This window comes from Hemiscyllium ocellatum, chromosome 28, assembly GCF_020745735.1.
Source record: "Hemiscyllium ocellatum isolate sHemOce1 chromosome 28, sHemOce1.pat.X.cur, whole genome shotgun sequence".
NCBI classification, from domain to species: Eukaryota; Metazoa; Chordata; class Chondrichthyes; order Orectolobiformes; family Hemiscylliidae; genus Hemiscyllium; species Hemiscyllium ocellatum.
In genome coordinates this window covers 45,233,849-45,256,397 of record NC_083428.1, presented here as the reverse complement: position 1 = coordinate 45,256,397, position 22,549 = coordinate 45,233,849, and the positions used below count along the sequence as shown (strand labels likewise).

The 22,549-nt window shown below is 58.5% G+C and overlaps 1 protein-coding gene across 1 annotated transcript in view; it reads left to right on the top strand.

Moving 5' to 3' along the window:
• The window catches only part of LOC132829041 (mucin-4-like), a gene marked incomplete at its 5' end in the record, with an annotated part of 62,749 nt that overhangs the window by 6,854 nt on the left and 33,346 nt on the right, over window positions 1–22,549 (top strand). Inside the window, 6 exons of the mRNA XM_060846328.1 lie at window positions 1,215–1,280; window positions 1,602–1,892; window positions 2,575–2,623; window positions 2,999–3,132; window positions 4,897–4,962; window positions 6,859–6,999. Of these exons, the coding sequence (XP_060702311.1) occupies window positions 1,215–1,280; window positions 1,602–1,892; window positions 2,575–2,623; window positions 2,999–3,132; window positions 4,897–4,962; window positions 6,859–6,999 (747 nt within the window). The remainder of the gene's footprint in view (window positions 1–1,214; window positions 1,281–1,601; window positions 1,893–2,574; window positions 2,624–2,998; window positions 3,133–4,896; window positions 4,963–6,858; window positions 7,000–22,549) is intronic.

Here is a 22,549-nt window from a genome sequence, read left to right as displayed (position 1 = left end):
TGATCCCACTGTAAGTGACCTCACTCACAGCAACCCAACTCTCTTTGACCCCACACCCTGCGATACCACTCTCAGTGACCCCACTTGCTGTGCCCCCACTTTGTGAACCCTTTCCCCATGACGCCACTCTCAGTGACACCATTCCCACTGACCCCACTCCCTGTGACCCCACTCTCAGTGACCCCACTCTCTGTGACCCCACTCCCAGTGAAACCACTCCCTGTGACCTCATTCACCGCGACCCAACTCTCAATGACCCCACTCCCTGTGACCCTACTCTCAGTGACCCCACTCCCTGTGACCGCACACCCTGTGATCTCACTCTCAGCGACCCCATTCACAGTGACCCCACTCCCTGTGACCCCACTCTCATGGACACCCCTATCAGTGACTCCCTTCCCAGTGACCCCACTCCCTGTGACCCCACTCTCAGATACCCCACTCTCAGTGACCCCATTCCCAGTGATGCCACTCCCTGTGACCTCAGTCTCAGTGAACCCAGTCCCTGTGACCTCACTCTCAGTTACCCCACTCCCTGCGGCCCAACTCTCAGCGACCAAACTCTCAGTGACCCCACTCTCAGTGACTTCACTCTCAGTGACTTTACTCTCAGTGACCTCACTGTCAGTGACTTCACTCTCAGTGACTTTACTCTCAGTGACCTCACTCTCAGTGACCTCACTTTCAGTGACCCCACTCTCACTGGCCCCACTCTCAGTGACCTCGCTCCCAGTGACCCCACTCTCAGTGATCCCACTCCCTGTGACTTCACTCTCAGCGACACCACTCTCAGTGACCCCACTCTGGGTCCCCAGTCCCAGTGACCCCACTCCCTGTGACCTCACTCTCAATGACCCCACTCACAGTGACCCACTCCCGTGACCTCACTCTCAGTGACCCAACTCTCACTGACCACACTCCCTGTAACCACACTCTCAGCGATACAACTCTCTGTGACCCCATTCCCAGTGACCCCATTCTCAGTGACCTCACCCTCAGTGACCCCGCTCCCTGTGACCTCACTCTCAGTGACCCCACTCCCTGTGACCCCACTCCCAGCGACACCACTCTCAGTAACGACACTCTGTGACCCCACTCTCAGTGACCCCAATCTCAGTGACCCCACTCCCTGTGACCCCAACTCAGGGACCCCACTCCCTGTGACCTCACTCTCAGTGACCCAACTCTCAGTGACCCCACTCCCTGTGACCCCACTCCCTGTGACCTCACTCTCAGTGACCACACTCACAGTGACCCCGCTCCCTGTGACCTCACTCTCAGTGACCCAAATCTCAGTGACCCCACTCCCTGTGACCCCACTCTCAATGACCCCACTCTCAGTGACCCCACTCCCTGTGACCCCATTCTCAGTGACCCCACTCCCTGTGACCTCACTCTCAGTGACCCAACTCTCAGTGACCCCACTCCCTGTGACCCCACTCTTTGTGACCTCACTCTCAGTGACCACACTCTGTGACCCCACTCCCAGTGACCCCAATCTCAGTGACCCCACTCCCTGTGACCGCAACTCAGTGACCCCACTCCCTGTGACCTCACTCTCAGTGACCCAACTCTCAGTGACCCCACTCCCTGTGACCCCACTCCCTGTGACCTCACTCTCAGTGACCACACTCTCAGTGACCCCGCTCCCTGGGACCTCACTCTCAGTGACCCAAATCTCAGTGACCCCACTCCCTGTGACCCCACTCTCAATGACCCCACTCTCAGTGACCCCACTCCCTGTGACCTCACTCTCAGCGATACAACTCTCTGTGACCCCACACCCTGTGGCCCCACTCTCAGTGACCTCACTCTCAGTGACCTCACTCTCAGTGACTTCACTCTTAGTGACCTCACACAAAGTGACCTCATTCTCAGTGACACCACTGTTAGTGACCTCACTCTCAGTGACCGCACTCTCAGTGACTCCCCTCACAGTGACCTCACTCCCCATGACGCCACTCCCAGTGACCCCACTCTCAGTGACCCCACTCCCTGTGACCTCACTCTCAGCGACCCAACTCTCAGTGACGTCACTCCCTCTGACCCCACTACCTGTAACCACACTCTCAGTGACCCCACTCCCTGTGACCTCACTCTCAGCGATGCCACTCTCAGTGACCACACTCTGTGGCCCCATTCCCAGTGACCCCACTCCCTGTGACCTCACTCTCAGTGACCCCCCTCTCAGTGACCCCACTCCCTCTGACCTCACTCTCAGTGACCTCACTCCCTGTGACCTCACTCTCAGTGACCCCATTCCCTGTGACCTCACTCTCAGTGACCCCCCTCTCAGTGACTCCACTCCCTGTGACCTCACTCTCAGCGACCCAACTCTCAGTGACTCCACTCCCTGTGGCCCCACTCCCTCTGACCTCACTCTCAGTGACCTCACCCTCAGTGACCCCACTCCCTCTGACCTCACTCTCAGTGACCCCACTCCCTGTGACTTCACTCTCAGCGACACCACTCTCAGTGACCCCACTCTGTGACCCCACTCCCTGTGACCCCAATCTCAGTGACTCCACTCCCTGTGTCCTCACTCTCAGTGACCCAACTCTCAGTGACCACAAGCTCAGTGACCCCACTCTCAATGACCCCACTCTCAATGATCCCACTCTCAGTGACCCCACTCCTGTGACCCCACTCTCAGTGACCCAACTTTCAGTGACCCCACTCCCTGTGGCCCCACTCCCTGTGACCTCACTCTCAGTGACCCAACTCTCAGTGACCCCACTCCCTGTCACCCCACTCTCAGTGACCTCACTCTCAGTGATCCCACTGCTAGTGACCTCACTCACAGCAGTCGAACTCTCAGTGACCCCACACCCTGTGATACCACTCTCAGTGACCCCACTCCCTGAGACCCCACTCTCAGTGACCTCACCCTCAGTGTCCCCACTCCCTGTGACCTCACTCTCAGTGTCCCCACTCCTTGTGACCCCACTCCCAGTGACCCCAATCTCAGTCACCCCACTCCCTGTGACCCCACTCTCAGTGACCCCACTCTCAGTGACGCCACACCCTCTGACCCCACTCCCTGTGACCCCACTCTCAATGACCCCATTCTCTGTGACACCACTCCCTGTGACCCCACTCTCAGTGACCTCACCCTCAGTGACCCCACTCCCTGTGACCTCACCTTCAGTGACCCCATGCCCTGTGACCTCACTCTCAGTGACCCCACTCCCTGTGACTTAACTCTCAGTGACCCCCCTCCCTGTGACTTCACTCACAGCGACACCACTCTCAGTGACCCCACTCCTGTGACCCCACTCTCAGTGACCTCACTCTCAGTGATCCCACTGTAAGTGACCTCACTCACAGCAACCCAACTCTCTTTGACCCCACACCCTGCGATACCACTCTCAGTGACCCCACTTGCTGTGCCCCCACTTTGTGAACCCTTTCCCCATGACGCCACTCTCAGTGACACCATTCCCACTGACCCCACTCCCTGTGACCCCACTCTCAGTGACCCCACTCTCTGTGACCCCACTCCCAGTGAAACCACTCCCTGTGACCTCATTCACCGCGACCCAACTCTCAATGACCCCACTCCCTGTGACCCTACTCTCAGTGACCCCACTCCCTGTGACCGCACACCCTGTGATCTCACTCTCAGCGACCCCATTCACAGTGACCCCACTCCCTGTGACCCCACTCTCATGGACACCCCTATCAGTGACTCCCTTCCCAGTGACCCCACTCCCTGTGACCCCACTCTCAGATACCCCACTCTCAGTGACCCCATTCCCAGTGATGCCACTCCCTGTGACCTCAGTCTCAGTGAACCCAGTCCCTGTGACCTCACTCTCAGTTACCCCACTCCCTGCGGCCCAACTCTCAGCGACCAAACTCTCAGTGACCCCACTCTCAGTGACTTCACTCTCAGTGACTTTACTCTCAGTGACCTCACTGTCAGTGACCTCACTCTCAGTGACCCCACTCTCACTGGCCCCACTCTCAGTGACCTCGCTCCCAGTGACCCCACTCTCAGTGATCCCACTCCCTGTGACTTCACTCTCAGCGACACCACTCTCAGTGACCCCACTCTGGGTCCCCAGTCCCAGTTACCCCACTCCCTGTGACCTCACTCTCAATGACCCCACTCACAGTGACCCACTCCCGTGACCTCATTCTCAGTGACCCCACTCTCAGTGACCCACTCCCGTGACCTCACTCTCAGTGACCCAACTCTCACTGACCACACTCCCTGTAACCACACTCTCAGCGATACAACTCTCTGTGACCCCATTCCCAGTGACCCCATTCTCAGTGACCTCACCCTCAGTGACCCCGCTCCCTGTGACCTCACTCTCAGTGACCCCACTCCCTGTGACCCCACTCCCAGCGACACCACTCTCAGTAACGACACTCTGTGACCCCACTCCCAGTTACCCCAATCTCAGTGACCCCACTCCCTGTGACCCCAACTCAGTGACCCCACTCCCTGTGACCTCACTCTCAGTGACCCAACTCTCAGTGACCCCACTCCCTGTGACCCCACTCCCTGTGACCTCACTCTCAGTGACCCAACTCTCAGTGACCCCGCTCCCTGTGACCTCACTCTCAGTGACCCAAATCTCAGTGACCCCACTCCCTGTGACCCCACTCTCAATGACCCCACTCTCAGTGACCCCACTCCCTGTGACCCCATTCTCAGTGACCCCACTCCCTGTGACCTCACTCTCAGTGACCCAACTCTCAGTGACCCCACTCCCTGTGACCCCACTCTTTGTGACCTCACTCTCAGTGACCACACTCTGTGACCCCACTCCCAGTGACCCCAATCTCAGTGACCTCACTCTCAGTGACCCCAACTCAGTGACCCCACTCTCAGTGACCCAACTCTCAGTGACCCAACTCTCAGTGACCCCACTCCCTGTGACCCCACTCCCTGTGACCTCACTCTCAGTGACCACACTCTCAGTGACCCCGCTCCCTGGGACCTCACTCTCAGTGACCCAACTCTCAGTGACCCCACTCCCTGTAACCCCACTCTCAATGACCCCACTCTCAGTGACCCCACTCCCTGTGACCTCACTCTCAGCGATACAACTCTCTGTGACCCCACACCCTGTGGCCCCACTCTCAGTGACCTCACTCTCAGTGACCTCACTCTCAGTGACACCACTCTCAGTGACACCACTCTCAGTGGCCCCATTCCCTGTGACCTCACTCTCAGCGACGCCACTCCCAGTGACCACACTCTGTGGCCCCACTCCCAATGACCCCACTCCCTGTGACCCCACTCTCAGTGACCCCACTCTGTGACCCCATTCCCAGTGACCCCACTCCCAGTAACCACATCCTCAGTGACCCCACTTCCTGTGACCTCACTCTCAGTGACCCCACTCCCTGTCACTTCACTCTCAGCGACACCCCTCTCAGTGACCCCACTCTGTGACCCCACTCCCTGTGACCCCACTCCCAGTGACCCCATTCCCTTTGACCTCACTCTCAGTGACCTCACTCTCAGTGACCCCACTCCCTGTGACCTCACTCTCAGTGTCCCAACTCTCAGTGACCCCACTCTCAGTGACCCCACTCCCTGTGACCCCACTCTCAGTGACCCCACTCTCAGTGACCCCACTCCCTGTGACCCCACTCACTGTGACCCTACTCTCAGTGACCCCACTCCCTGTGGCCCCACTCCCTGTGACCTCACTCTCAGTGACCCCACTCCTGTGACCCCACTCTCAGTGACCTCACTCTCAGTGATCCCACTGTAAGTGACCTCACTCACAGCAACCCAACTCTCTTTGACCCCACACCCTGCGATACCACTCTCAGTGACCCCACTTGCTGTGCCCCCACTTTGTGAACCCTTTCCCCATGACGCCACTCTCAGTGACACCATTCCCACTGACGCCACTCCCTGTGACCCCACTCTCAGTGACCCCACTCTCTGTGACCCCACTCCCAGTGAAACCACTCCCTGTGACCTCATTCACCGCGACCCAACTCTCAATGAACCCACTCCCTGTGACCCTACTCTCAGTGACCCCACTCCCTGTGACCGCACACCCTGTGATCTCACTCTCAGCGACCCCATTCACAGTGACCCCACACCCTGCGACCCCACTCTCATGGACACCCCTATCAGTGACTCCCTTCCCAGTGACCACACTCCCTGTGACCCCACTCTCAGATACCCCACTCTCAGTGACCCCATTCCCAGTGATGCCACTCCCTGTGACCTCACTCTCAGTGAACCCAGTCCCTGTGACCTCACTCTCAGTGACCCCACTCCCTGCGGCCCAACTCTCAGCGACCCAACTCTCAGTGACCCCACTCTCAGTGACTTCACTCTCAGTGACTTTACTCTCAGTGACCTCACTGTCAGTGACTTCACTCTCAGTGACTTTACTCTCAGTGACCTCACTGTCAGTGACCTCGCTCCCAGTGACCCCACTCTCAGTGATCCCACTCCCTGTGACTTCACTCTCAGCGACACCACTCTCAGTGACCCCACTCTGGGTCCCCAGTCCCAGTGACCCCACTCCCTGTGACCTCACTCTCAATGACCCCACTCACAGTGACCCACTCCCGTGACCTCATTCTCAGTGACCCCACTCTCAGTGACCCACTCCCGTGACCTCACTCTCAGTGACCCAACTCTCACTGACCACACTCCCTGTAACCACACTCTCAGCGATACAACTCTCTGTGACCCCATTCTCAGTGACCTCACCCTCAGTGACCCCGCTCCCTGTGACCTCACTCTCAGTGACCCCACTCCCTGTGACCCCACTCCCAGCGACACCACTCTCAGTAACGACACTCTGTGACCCCACTCCCAGTGACCCCAATCTCAGTGACCCCACTCCCTGTGACCCCAACTCAGTGACCCCACTCCCTGTGACCTCACTCTCAGTGACCCAACTCTCAGTGACCCCGCTCCCTGTGACCTCACTCTCAGTGACCCAAATCTCAGTGACCCCACTCCCTGTGACCCCACTCTCAATGACCCCACTCTCAGTGACCCCACTCCCTGTGACCCCATTCTCAGTGACCCCACTCCCTGTGACCTCACTCTCAGTGACCCAACTCTCAGTGACCCCACTCCCTGTGACCCCACTCTTTGTGACCTCACTCTCAGTGACCACACTCTGTGACCCCACTCCCAGTGACCCCAATCTCAGTGACCTCACTCTCAGTGACCCCAACTCAGTGACCCCACTCTCAGTGACCCAACTCTCAGTGACCCAACTCTCAGTGACCCCACTCCCTGTGACCCCACTCCCTGTGACCTCACTCTCAGTGACCACACTCTCAGTGACCCCGCTCCCTGGGACCTCACTCTCAGTGACCCAACTCTCAGTGACCCCACTCCCTGTGACCCCACTCTCAATGACCCCACTCTCAGTGACCCCACTCCCTGTGACCTCACTCTCAGCGATACAACTCTCTGTGACCCCACACCCTGTGGCCCCACTCTCAGTGACCTCACTCTCAGTGACCTCACTCTCAGTGACTTCACTCTTAGTGACCTCACACAAAGTGACCTCATTCTCAGTGACCCCACTCTCAGTGACCCCACTCTCAGTGACTCCCCTCACAGTGACCTCACTCCCCATGACGCCACTCCCAGTGACCCCACTCTCAGTGACCCCACTCCCTGTGACCTCACTCTCAGCGACCCAACTCTCAGTGACGTCACTCCCTCTGACCCCACTCCCTGTAACCACACTCTCAGTGACCCCACTCCCTGTGACCTCACTCTCAGCGATGCCACTCTCAGTGACCACACTCTGTGGCCCCATTCCCAGTGACCCCACTCCCTGTGACCTCACTCTCAGTGACCTCACTCCCTGTGACCTCACTCTCAGTGACCCCATTCCCTGTGACCTCACTCTCAGTGACCCCCCTCTCAGTGACTCCACTCCCTGTGACCTCACTCTCAGCGACCCAACTCTCAGTGACTCCACTCCCTGTGGCCCCACTCCCTCTAACCTCACTCTCAGTGACCTCACCCTCAGTGACCCCACTCCCTCTGACCTCACTCTCAGTGACCCCACTCCCTGTGACTTCACTCTCAGCGACACCACTCTCAGTGACCCCACTCTGTGACCCCACTCCCTGTGACCCCAATCTCAGTGACTCCACTCCCTGTGTCCTCACTCTCAGTGACCCAACTCTCAGTGACCCCAATCTCAGTGACCCTACTCTCAATGACCCCACTCTCAATGATCCCACTCTCAGTGACCCCACTCCTGTGACCCCACTCTCAGTGACCCAACTTTCAGTGACCCCACTCCCTGTGGCCCCACTCCCTGTGACCTCACTCTCAGTGACCCCACTCCCTGTCACCCCACTCTCAGTGACCTCACTCTCAGTGATCCCACTGCTCGTGACCTCACTCACAGCAATCCAACTGTCAGTGACCCCACACCCTGTGATACCACTCTCAGTGACCCCACTCCCTGAGACCCCACTCTCAGTGACCTCACCCTCAGTGTCCCCACTCCCTGTGACCTCACTCTCAGTGACCCCACTCCTTGTGACCCCACTCTCAGTGACCCCCTCTCAGTGACGCCAAACCCTCTGACCCCACTCCCTGTGACCCCACTCTCAATGACCCCATTCTCTGTGACACCACTCCCTGTGACCCCACTCTCAGTGACCTCACCCTCAGTGACCCCACTCCCTGTGACCTCACCTTCAGTGACCCCATGCCCTGTGACCTCACTCTCAGTGACCCCACTCCCTGTGACTTAACTCTCAGTGACCCCCCTCCCTGTGACTTCACTCACAGCGACACCACTCTCAGTGACCCCACTCCCTGTGACCCCACTCTCAGTGACCCCACTCCCTGTGACCCCACTCTAGGTCGCCAGTCCCAGTGACCCCACTCCCTGTGACCTCACTCTCAGTGACCCCACTCTCAGTGACCCACTCACGTGACCTCATTCTCAGTGACCCCACTCCCTTTGACCTCACTCTCAGCGAACCAACTCTCAGTGACACCACTCACTGTGACCCCACTCACTGTGACCCAACTCTCTGTGTCCCCACTCCCAGTGATCCCATTATCAGCAACTCAACTCTCAGTGACCCCATAATCAGTGACCCCACTCCATCTGACCCCACTCTCTGTGACCCCACTCCCAGTGACACTACTCTCAGTGACCTCACTCCCAGTGACCCCACTCCCAGTGACCCCACTCTCAGTGACCTCACTCTCAGTGACCCCACTCTCAGTGACTTCACTCTTAGTGACCTCACACAAAGTGACCTCATTCTCAGTGACCCCACTGTTAGTGACCTCGCTCTCAGTGACCCCACTCTCAGCGACCCCCCTCACAGTGACCTCACTCCCCATGACGCCACTCCCAGTGACCCCACTCTCAGTGACCCCACTCCCTGTGACCTCACTCTCAGCGACCCAACACTCAGTGATGTCACTCCCTCTCACCCCACTCCCTGTAACCACACTCTCAGTGACCCCACTCCCTGTGACCTCACTCTCAGTGACACCACTCTCAGTGACACCACTCTCAGTGGCCCCATTCCCTGTGACCTCACTCTCAGCGACGCCACTCCCAGTGACCACACTCTGTGGCCCCACTCCCAATGACCCCACTCCCTGTGACCTCACTCTCAGTGACCCCCCTCTCAGTGACCCCACTCCCTCTGACCTCACTCTCAGTGACCTCACTCACAGCAACCCAACTCTCAGTGACCCCACACCCTGCGATACCACTGTCAGTGACCCCACTCCCTGTGACCCCACTCTGTGACCCCACTCCCCATGACCTCACTCTCAGCGACGCCACTCTCAGTGACCACACTCTGTGGCCCCACTCCCAGTGACCCCACTCCCTGTGACCTCACTCTCAGTGACCCCCCTCTCAGTGGCCTCACTCCCTCTGACCTCACTCTCAGTGACCTCACTCACAGCAACCCAACTCTCAGTGACCCCACACCCTGCGATAACACTCTCAGTGACGCACTCCCTGTGACCCCACTCCCAGTGACCCCACTCTCAGCGATACAACTCTCTGTGACCCCACACCCTGTGAACCCACTCTCAGTGACCTCACCCTCAGTGTCCCCACTCCCTGTGACCTCACTCTCAGTAACCCCACTCCTTGTGACCCCACTCCCAGTGACCCCAATCTCAGTGACCCCACTCCCTGTGACCCCACTCTCAGTGACCCAACTCTCAGTGACGCCACTCCCTCTGACCCCACTCCCTGTGACCCCACTCTCAATGACCCCACTCTCAGTGACCCCACTCCCTGTGACCTCACACTCAGCGATACAACTCTCTGTGACCCCACTCCCTGTGACCCCACTCTCAGTGACCTCACCCTCAGTGACCCCACTCCCTGTGACCTCACCCTCAGTGACCCCATGCCCTGTGACCTCACTCTCAGTGACCCCACTCTCTGTGACCTCACTCTCAGTGAACCTACTCCCTGTGACTTCACTCACAGCGACACCACTCTCAGTGGCCCCACTCCCTGTGCCCTCACTCTCAGTGACCCCACTCTCAGTGACCCACTCCCGTGGCCTCACTCTCAGTGACGCAACTCTCAGTGACCCCACTCCCTGTGACCCCACTCTCAGTAACCCCACTCCTTGTGACCCCACTCCCAGTGACCCCAATCTCAGTGACCCCACTCCCTGTGACCCCACTCTCAGTGACCCAACTCTCAGTGACGCCACTCCCTCTGACCCCACTCCCTGTGACCCCACTCTCAATGACCCCACTCTCAGTGACCCCACTCCCTGTGACCTCACACTCAGCGATACAACTCTCTGTGACCCCACTCCCTGTGACCCCACTCTCAGTGACCTCACCCTCAGTGACCCCACTCCCTGTGACCTCACCCTCAGTGACCCCATGCCCTGTGACCTCACTCTCAGTGACCCCACTCTCTGTGACCTCACTCTCAGTGGCCCCACTCCCTGTGCCCTCACTCTCAGTGACCCCACTCTCAGTGACCCACTCCCGTGGCCTCACTCTCAGTGACGCAACTCTCAGTGACCCCACTCCCTGTGACCCCACTCTCAGTAACCCCACTCCTTGTGACCCCACTCCCAGTGACCCCAATCTCAGTGACCCCACTCCCTGTGACCCCACTCTCAGTGACCCAACTCTCAGTGACGCCACTCCCTCTGACCCCACTCCCTGTGACCCCACTCTCAATGACCCCACTCTCAGTGACCCCACTCCCTGTGACCTCACACTCAGCGATACAACTCTCTGTGACCCCACTCCCTGTGACCCCACTCTCAGTGACCTCACCCTCAGTGACCCCACTCCCTGTGACCTCACCCTCAGTGACCCCATGCCCTGTGACCTCACTCTCAGTGACCCCACTCTCTGTGACCTCACTCTCAGTGAACCTACTCCCTGTGACTTCACTCACAGCGACACCACTCTCAGTGGCCCCACTCCCTGTGCCCTCACTCTCAGTGACCCCACTCTCAGTGACCCACTCCCGTGGCCTCACTCTCAGTGACGCAACTCTCAGTGACCCCACTCCCTGTGACCCCACTCTCAGCGACGCCACTCTCAGTGACCCCACTCTGTGACCCCACTCCCTGTGACCCCACTCCCTGTGACCTCACTCTCAGTGACCCCACTCTCAGTGACCCACTCACGTGACCTCATTCTCAGTGACCCCACTCCCGTGACCTCATTCTCAGTGACCCAACTCCCTTTGACCTCACTCTCAGCGAACCAACTCTCAGTGACCCCACTCACTGTGACCCACTCACTGTGACCCAACTCTCTGTGACCCCACTCCCAGTGATCCCACTACCTCTGACCCCTCTCTCAGTGATCCCACTCCCAGTGACCCTACTCTCAGTGACCTCACTCTCAGTGACCCCACTCGCTGTGAACTCAAGCTCAGTGACCCCACTCCCAGTGACCCCACTCCCAGTGACCTGACTCCCAGTGACCCCACTCTCAGTGACCCCACTCTCAGTGACTTCACTCTTAGTGACCTCACACAAAGTGACTTCATTCTCAGTGACCCCACTGTTAGTGAGCTCACTCTCAGTGACCCCACTCTCAGCGACCCCCCTCACAGTGACCTCACTCCCCATGACGCCACTCCCAGTGACCCCACTCTCACTGACTCCACTCCCTGTGACCTCACGCTCAGTGACGTCACTCCCTCTGACTCCACTCCCTGTAACCACACTCTCAGTGACCCCACTCCCTGTGACCTCACTCTCAGCGATGCCACTCTCAGTGACCACACTCTGTGGCCCCACTCCCAGTGACCCCACTCCCTGTGACCTCACTCTCAGTGACCCCCCCTCTCAGTGACCCCACTCCCTCTGACCTCACTCTCTGTGACCTCACTCACAGCAACGCAACACTCAGTGACCCCACACCCTGCGATACCACCCTCAGTGACCCCACTCCCTGTGACCCCACTCTGTGACCCGACTCCCCATGACGCCAATCTCAGTGACCCCACTCCCTGTGACCTCAATCTCAGCGATACAACTCTCAGTGACCCCATTCCCTGTGACCTCACTCTCAGTGAGCCCCCTCTCAGTGACTCCACTCCCTGTGACCTCACTCTCAGCGACCCAACTCTCAGTGACTCCACTCCCTGTGGCCCCACTCCCTCTGACCTCACTCTCAGTGACCCCACTCCCTGTGACTTCACTCTCAGCGACACCACTCTCAGTGACCCCACTCTGTGACCCCACTCCCTGTGACCCCAATCTCAGTGACCCCACTCCCTATGTCCTCACTCTCAGTGACCCAACTCTCAGTGACCACAATCTCAGTGACCCCACTCTCAATGACCCCACTCTCAATGACCCCACTCTCAGTGACCCCACTCCCTGTGACCCCACTCTCAGTGACCCAACTTTCAGTGACCCAACTACCTGTGACCTCACCCTCAGTGACCCCATGCCCTGTGACCTCACTCTCAGTGACCCCACTCTCTGTGACCTCACTCTCAGTGAACCTACTCCCTGTGACTTCACTCACAGCGACACCACTCTCAGTGGCCCCACTCCCTGTGCCCTCACTCTCAGTGACCCCACTCTCAGTGACCCACTCCCGTGGCCTCACTCTCAGTGACGCAACTCTCAGTGACCCCACTCCCAGTGACCCCAATCTCAGTGACCCCACTCCCTGTGACCCCACTCTCAGTGACCCAACTCTCAGTGACGCCACTCCCTCTGACCCCACTCCCTGTGACCCCACTCTCAATGACCCCACTCTCAGTGACCCCACTCCCTGTGACCTCACACTCAGCGATACAACTCTCTGTGACCCCACTCCCTGTGACCCCACTCTCAGTGACCTCACCCTCAGTGACCCCACTCCCTGTGACCTCACCCTCAGTGACCCCATGCCCTGTGACCTCACTCTCAGTGACCCCACTCTCTGTGACCTCACTCTCCGTGAACCTACTCCCTGTGACTTCACTCACAGCGACACCACTCTCAGTGGCCCCACTCCCTGTGCCCTCACTCTCAGTGACCCCACTCTCAGTGACCCACTCCCGTGGCCTCACTCTCAGTGACGCAACTCTCAGTGACCCCACTCCCTGTGACCCCACTCTCAGCGACACCACTCTCAGTGACCCCACTCTGTGACCCCACTCCCTGTGACCCCACTCCCTGTGACCTCACTCTCAGTGACCCCACTCTCAGTGACCCACTCACGTGACCTCATTCTCAGTGACCCCACTCCCGTGACCTCATTCTCAGTGACCCAACTCCCTTTGACCTCACTCTCAGCGAACCAACTCTCAGTGACCCACTCACTGTGACCCACTCACTGTGACCCAACTCTCTGTGACCCCACTCCCAGTGATCCCACTACCTCTGACCCCTCTCTCAGTGATCCCACTCCCAGTGACCCTACTCTCAGTGACCTCACTCTCAGTGACCCCACTCGCTGTGAACTCAAGCTCAGTGACCCCACTCCCAGTGACCCCACTCCCAGTGACCTGACTCCCAGTGACCCCACTCTCAGTGACCCCACTCTCAGTGACTTCACTCTTAGTGACCTCACACAAAGTGACTTCATTCTCAGTGACCCCACTGTTAGTGAGCTCACTCTCAGTGACCCCACTCTCAGCGACCCCCCTCACAGTGACCTCACTCCCCATGACGCCACTCCCAGTGACCCCACTCTCAGTGACCCCACTCGCTGTGAACTCAAGCTCAGTGACCCCACTCCCAGTGACCCCACTCCCAGTGACCTGACTCCCAGTGACCCCACTCTCAGTGACCCCACTCTCAGTGACTTCACTCTTAGTGACCTCACACAAAGTGACTTCATTCTCAGTGACCCCACTGTTAGTGAGCTCACTCTCAGTGACCCCACTCTCAGCGACCCCCCTCACAGTGACCTCACTCCCCATGACGCCACTCCCAGTGACCCCACTCTCACTGACTCCACTCCCTGTGACCTCACTCTCAGTGACGTCACTCCCTCTGACTCCACTCCCTGTAACCACACTCTCAGTGACCCCACTCCCTGTGACCTCACTCTCAGCGATGCCACTCTCAGTGACCACACTCTGTGGCCCCACTCCCAGTGACCCCACTCCCTGTGACCTCACTCTCAGTGACCCCCCCTCTCAGTGACCCCACTCCCTCTGACCTCACTCTCTGTGACCTCACTCACAGCAACGCAACACTCAGTGACCCCACACCCTGCGATACCACCCTCAGTGACCCCACTCCCTGTGACCCCACTCTGTGACCCGACTCCCCATGACGCCAATCTCAGTGACCCCACTCCCTGTGACCTCAATCTCAGCGATACAACTCTCAGTGACCCCATTCCCTGTGACCTCACTCTCAGTGAGCCCCCTCTCAGTGACTCCACTCCCTGTGACCTCACTCTCAGCGACCCAACTCTCAGTGACTCCACTCCCTGTGGCCCCACTCCCTCTGACCTCACTCTCAGTGACCCCACTCCCTGTGACTTCACTCTCAGCGACACCACTCTCAGTGACCCCACTCTGTGACCCCACTCCCTGTGACCCCAATCTCAGTGACCCCACTCCCTATGTCCTCACTCTCAGTGACCCAACTCTCAGTGACCACAATCTCAGTGACCCCACTCTCAATGACCCCACTCTCAATGACCCCACTCTCAGTGACCCCACTCCCTGTGACCCCACTCTCAGTGACCCAACTTTCAGTGACCCAACTACCTGTGGCCCCACTCCCTGTGACCTCACTCTCAGTGACCCCACTCCCTGTGACCCCACTCTCAGTGACCTCACTCTCAGTGATCCCACTGCTTGTGACCTCACTCACAGCAACCCAACTCTCAGTGACCCCACACCCTGTGATACCACTCTCAGTGTCCCCACTCCCTGTGACCTCACTCTCAGTGACCCCATTCCTTGTGACCCCACTCCCAGTGACCCCAATCTCAGTCACCCCACTCCCTGTGACCCCACTCTCAGTCACCCCACTCTCAGTGACGCCACTCCCTCTGACCCCACTCCCTGTGAACCCACTCTCAACGACCCCACTCTCAGTGACCCCACTCCCTGTGACCTCACACTCAGCGATACAACTCTCTGTGACCCTACTCCCTGTGACCCCACTCTCAGTGACCTCACCCTCAGTGACCTCACTCCCTGTGACCTCACTCTCAGTGACCCCACGCCCTGTGACCTCACTCTCAGTGACCCCACTCCCTGTGACTTCACTCTCAGCGACACCACTCTCAGTGACCCCACTGTAGGTCGCCAGTCCCAGTGACCCCACTCCCTGTGACCTCACTCTCAGCGACCTCACTCTCAGTGACCCACTCCCGTGACCTCATTCTCAGTTACCCCACTCCCGTGACCTCATTCTCAGTGACCCCACTCCCTTTGACCTCACTCTCAGCGAACCAACTCTCAGTGACACCACTCACTGTGACCCCACTCACTGTGACCCAACTCTCTGTGACCCCACTCCCAGTGATCCCGTTATCAGCAACCCAACTCTCAGTGACCCCATAATCAGTGACCTCACTCCATCTTACCCCACACTCTGTGACCCCACTCCCAGTGACCCTACTCTCAGTGACGCCACTCTCAGTGACCCCACTCGCTGTGAACTCACACTCAGTGACCTCACTCCCAGTGACCCCACTCTCAGTGACTTCACTCTTAGTGACCTCACACAAAGTGACCTCATTCTCAGTGACCCCACTGTTAGTGACCTCACTCTCAGTGACCCCACTCTCAGCGACCCCCCCTCACAGTGACCTCACTCCCCATGACGCCACTCCCAGTGACCCCACTCTCAGTGACCCCACTCCCTGTGACCTCACTCTCAGCGACCCAACACTCAGTGATGTCACTCCCTCTGACCCCACTCCCTGTAACCACACTCTCAGTGACCCCACTCCCTGTGACCTCACTCTCAGCGACGCCACTCTCAGTGTGACACCACTCCCTCTGACCTCACTCTCAGTGACCTCACTCACAGCAACCCAACTCTCAGTGACCCCACACCCTGCGATACCACTCTCAGTGACCCCACTCCCTGTGACACCACTCTGTGATCCCACTCCCCATGATGCCACTCTCAGTGACACCACTCTCAGTGACACCACTCTCAGTGGCCCCATTCCCTGTGACCTCACTCTCAGCGACGCCACTCTCAGTGACCACACTCTGTGGCCCCACTCCCAATGACCCCACTCCCTGTGACCTCACTCTCAGTGACCCCACTCCCTCTGACCTCACTCTCAGTGACCTCACTCACAGCAACCCAACTCTCAGTGACCCCACTCCCTGTGACCCCACTCTGTGACCCCACTCCCCATGACGCCACTCTCAGTGACACCACTCTCAATGACCCCACTCCCTGTGACCTCAATCTCAGTGATACAACTCTCAGTGACCCCATTCCCTGTGACCTCACTCTCAGCGACGCCACTCTCAGTGACCACACTCTGTGGCCCCACTCCCAGTGACCCCACTCCCTGTGACCTCACTCTCAGTGACCCCCCTCTCAGTGACCCCACTCCCTCTGACCTCACTCTCAGTGACCTCACTCACAGCAACCCAACTCTCAGTGACCCCACACCCTGCGATAACACTCTCAGTGACCCCACTCCCTGTGACCTCACTCTCAGCAACCCAACTCTCAGTGACGCACTCCCTGTGACCCCACTCCCTGTGACCCCACTCTCAGTGACCCAACTCTCAGTGACCCCACTCCCTGTGGCCCCATTCCCTGTGACCTCACTCTCAGTGACCCCACTCCCTGTGACCCCACTCTCAGTGACCTCACTCTCAGTGATCCCACTCCCAGTGACCTCTCTCACAGCAACCCAACTCTCAGTGTCCCCACACCCTACGATACCACTCTCAGTGACCCCACTCCCTGTGACCTCACTCTCAGTGACCCCACTGCCTGTGACCTCACTTTCAGCGACCCAACTCTCAGCGACCCCACTCCCTGTGACCCCACTCCCTCTGACCCCACTCCCTGTAACCACACTCTCAGTGACCCCACTCCCTGTGACCTCACTCTCAGTGATACAACTCTCTGTGACCCCATTCCCAGTGACCCCACTCCCTGTGACCTCACTCTCAGTGATTCCACTCCCTGTGACCTCACTCTCAGCGATACAGGTCTCTGTGACCCCATTCCCAGTGACCCCACTCCCTGTGACCCCACTCCCTGTGACCCCACTCTCAGTGGCCTCACTCTCAGTGATCCCACTGTTAGTGACCTCACTCACAGCAACCCAACTCTCAGTGACCCCACACCCTACGATACCACTCTCAGTGACCCCACTCCCTGTGACCCCACTCTGTGAACCTACTCCCCATGACGCCACTCTCAGCGACCTCACTCACAGTGACCCACTCCCGTGCTCTCAATCTCAGTGACCCCACTCCCTGTGACCTCACTCTCAGTGACCCCACTCTCAGTGACCCCACTCCCTGTGACCTCACTCTCAGTGACCCCACTCTCAGTGACCCCACTCCCTGTGACCTCACTCTCAGTGACCCCACTCTCAGTGACCCCACTCCCTGTGACCCCACTCCCACTGACCCCACTCCCTGTGACCCCACTCCCAGTGACCCCACTCTCAGTGACCCCAATCTCAGTGACCCCACTCCCTGTGACCTCACTCTCAGTGACCACACTCTCAGTGACCCAACTCTCAGTGACCCCACTCTCAGTGACACCACTCTCAGTGACCCCACTCCCTATGACCTCACTCTCAGTGACCACCCTCTCAGTGACCCTGCTCCCTGTGCCCTCACTCTCAGTGACCCCCCTCTCAGTGACCCCACTCCCTGTGCCCACACTCTCAGTGACCCCCCTCTCAGTGACCCCACTCCCAGTGACACCACTCCCTGTGACCCTACTCTCAGTGACCCCACTCCCTGTGACCCCACTCTCAGTGACCTCACTCTCAGTGACAGAATTCCCATGACCTCATTCTCAGTGACCCCACTGTCAGTGACCCCACTGTCAGTGACCTCACTCACAGTGACCCCACTCTCAGTGACCTCACTCTCAGTGACCCCACTCCCTCTGACCCCATTCCCAGTGATCCCATTCTCAGTGAGCTCACTCTCATTGATCTCACTCTCAGTGACTCCAGTCTCCGAGGCCCCTCTCTCAGTGACCCCTCTCTCAGTGACCCCATTTCCTGTGACTCCACTCCCTGTGACCCAACTCTCAGTGACACCCCTATCAGTGACTCCATTCCCAGTGACCCCACTCCCTGTGACCCCACTCTCAGAGACCCCACTCTCAGTCACCCCATTCCCAGTGACGCCACTCCCTGTGACCTCACTCTCAGTGACCCAACTCTCAGTGACACAACTCCCGTGACCTCACTCTCATTGACCCAACTCTCAGTGACTCCACTCCCAGTGACCCCACTCCCTGTGACCCCACTCCCTGTGACCCCACTCTCAGTGACCCCACTCTCAGTGACCCCACTCTCAGTGACTCCACTCACTGTAACCCCACTCACTGTGACCCCACTCTCAGTGACCCAACTCTCAGTGTCCCCACTCCCTCTGACCCCTCTCTCAGTGACCCCTCTCTCAGTGACCCCACTCTCAGTGACCTCACTCTCAGTGACCCCACTTCCTGTGACCTCACTCTCAGCGACCCAACTCTCAGTGACCCCACTCCCTATGACCCCACTCCCACTGACCCCACTCCCTGTGACCCCACTCCCAGTGACCCCACTCTCAGTGACCCCAATCTCAGTGACCCCACTCCCTGTGACCTCACTCTCAGTGACCACACTCTTAGTGACCCCACTCCCTGTGGCCCCACTCCCTGTGACCTCACTCTCAGTGACCCCACTCCCTGTGAGCACACTCCCTGTGACCCCACTCCCTGTGACCCCACTCTCAGTGACCCAACTCTCAGTGACCCCACTCCCTGTGGCCCCACTCCCTGTGACCTCACTCTCAGTGACCCCACTCCCTGTGACCCCACTCTCAGTGACCTCACTCTCAGTGATCCCACTCCCAGTGACCTCTCTCACAGCAACCCAACTCTCAGTGACCCCACGCCAGCGATACCACTCCTCAGCGACCCCACATGCTGTGACCCCACTTTGTGAACCCTCCCCCCATGACGCCACTCTCAGTGACACCACTCCCAGTGAACCCACTCCCTGTGACCCCACTCTCAGTAACTCCACTCTCAGTGACTCCACTCTCAATGACCCCACTCTTTGTGACCCTACTCCCAGTGACACCACTCCCTCTGACCTCATTCTCCGTGACCCAACTCTCAATGACCCCACTTCCTGTGACCCTACTCTCAGTGACCCCTCTCCCAGTGACCCCACTCCCTCTGACCCCTCTCTCAGTGACCCCACTCCCAGTGACCTCACTCTCAGTGACCCCACTCTCAGTCACCGCACTCCCTGTGACCCCACTCTCAGTGACATCACTCCTGTGACCCCACTCTCAGTGATCCCACTCTCAGTGACTCCATTCTCAGTGACACCACTCTCTGTGACCCTACTCTCAGTGACACCACTCTCTGTGACCTACTCTCAGTCAATCAACTCTCAGTGAACCCACTCCCAGTGACCTCACTCTCAGTGACCCCACTCCCTGTGACATCACTCTCAGCAACCCCATTCTCAGTGGCTTCACTCTCAGTGACCTCACTCACAATGACCCCACTCCCAGTGACATCATTCCTGTGACCCCACTCTCAGTGACCTCACTCTCAGTGATACCCCTTTCAGTGACCCCTTCACCATGACGCCATTCTCAGTGACCCCACTCTCACTGACCCCACTCTCTCTGACCCCACTCTCAGTGACCTCGCTCCCAGTGACCCCACTCTCAGTGACCCCACTCTCAGTGACACCACTCTCAGTGACCCCATTCACCATGACGTCATTCTCAGTGACCTCACTCCCAGTGACCCCACTCCCTGTGACCTCACACTCCGCGACCCAACTCTCAGTGACACCACTCCCTGTGACCCCATTCCCAGTGACCTCACCCTGTGACCTCACACTCTCTGACCCCACTCTCAGTGACCCGACTCTCAGTGACCCGACTCTCAGTGACCCTACTCTCAGTGACCTCACTCTCTCTGGCCCCACTCTCATTGACCCCTCTCCCAGTGACCCAACTCTCAGTGACCCCACTCCCTGTGACTTCACTCTCAGTGAACCCACTTGCTGTGAACCCACTCCCCATGACGCCACTCTCATTGATACCACTCCCACTGACCCCACTCCCTGTGACCCCACTCTCAGTGATCCCACTCTCAGTGACCCCACTCCCAGTGACCCCACTCTCAGTGACCCCATTCCCCATGACGCCACTCTCTATGACCCCACTCCCAGTGATACCACTCCCTGTGTCCTCATTCTCCGCGACCCAACTCTCAGTGACCCCTATCTCAGTGACCCCTCTCCCAGTGACCCCACTCTCTGTGACCCCACTCTCAGTGACCCCACTCCCTGTGACCCTATCTCAGTGATCCCTCTCCCTGTGACCCTACTCTCAGTGACACCTCTCCCTGTGACCCCACTCTCAGTGAGCTCACTCTCATTGATCTCACTGTCAGTGACTCCAGTCTCCGTGGCCCCACTCCCTCTGACCCCACTCCCAGTGACCCCACTCTCAGTGAGACCCCTATCAGTGACTCCATTCCTAGTGACCCCACTCCCTGTGACCCCACTCTCAGAGACCCCACTCTCAGTCACCCCATTCCCAGTGACGCCACTCCATGTGACCTCCCTCTCAGTGACCCCTCTCTCAGTGACACAACTCCCGTGACCTCACTCTCAGTGACCCCACTCCCTGTGACCTCACTCTCAGTGACCCCACTCCCTGGGACCTCACTCTCAGTGACCCCACTCCCTGTGACCTCACTCTCAGCGACCCAACTCTCAGTGACCCCACTCCCTGGGACCTCACTCTCAGTGACCCCACTCCCTGTGACCTCCCTCTCAGCGACCCAACACTCAGTGACCCCATTACCATGACTCCACTCCCTGTGACCTCACTCTCATCGAGCCAACTCCCAGTGACCCCACTCCTTCTGACCTCCCTCTCAGTGACCCCACTGTCAGTGACCCCATTCACCATGTCGCCATTCTCAGTGACCCCACTCTCAGGGACCCCACTCTCACTGACCCCACTCTCACTGACCCCATTCACCATGACGCCATTCTCAGTGACCCCACTCTCAGTGACCCCACTCTCACTGACCCCACTCTCTCTGACCCCACTCTCTCTGACCCCACTCTCAGTGACCCCACTCTCAGTGACCCCACTCTCAGTGACACCACTCTCAGTGACCCCATTCACCATGACGCCATTCTCAGTGACCTCACTCCCAGTGACCCCACTCCCTGTGACCTTATTCTCCGTGACCCAACTCTCAGTGACACCACTCCCTGTGACCCCATTCCCAGTGACCCCACTCCCAGTGACCTCACTCTGGGACCTCACTCTCTCTGGCCCCACTCTCAGTGACCCTACTCACAGTGACCCTACGCTCAGTGACCCCACTCTCAGTGACCCCACTCTCAGTGACCTCGCTCCCAGTGACCTCACTCTCTCTGGCCCCACTCTAAGTGACCCCTCTCTCAGTGACCCCTCTCTCAGTGACCCCACTCTCAGTGACCCCATTCACCATGACGCCATTCTCAGTGACCTCACTCCCAGTGACCCCACTCCCTGTGACCTTATTCTCCGTGACCCAACTCTCAGTGACACCACTCCCTGTGACCCCATTCCCAGTGACCCCACTCCCAGTGACCTCACTCTGGGACCTCACTCTCTCTGGCCCCACTCTCAGTGACCCTACTCACAGTGACCCTACGCTCAGTGACCCCACTCTCAGTGACCCCACTCTCAGTGACCTCGCTCCCAGTGACCTCACTCTCTCTGACCCCACTCTAAGTGACCCCTCTCTCAGTGACCCCACTCTCAGTGACCCCACTCTCCGTGACCCCACTCCCAGTGACACCATCCCTGTGACCCTACTCTCAGTGACCCCACTCCCTGTGACCCCATCTCAGTGACCTCACTCTCAGTGACCCCACTCTCAGTGACAGAATTCCCGTGACCTC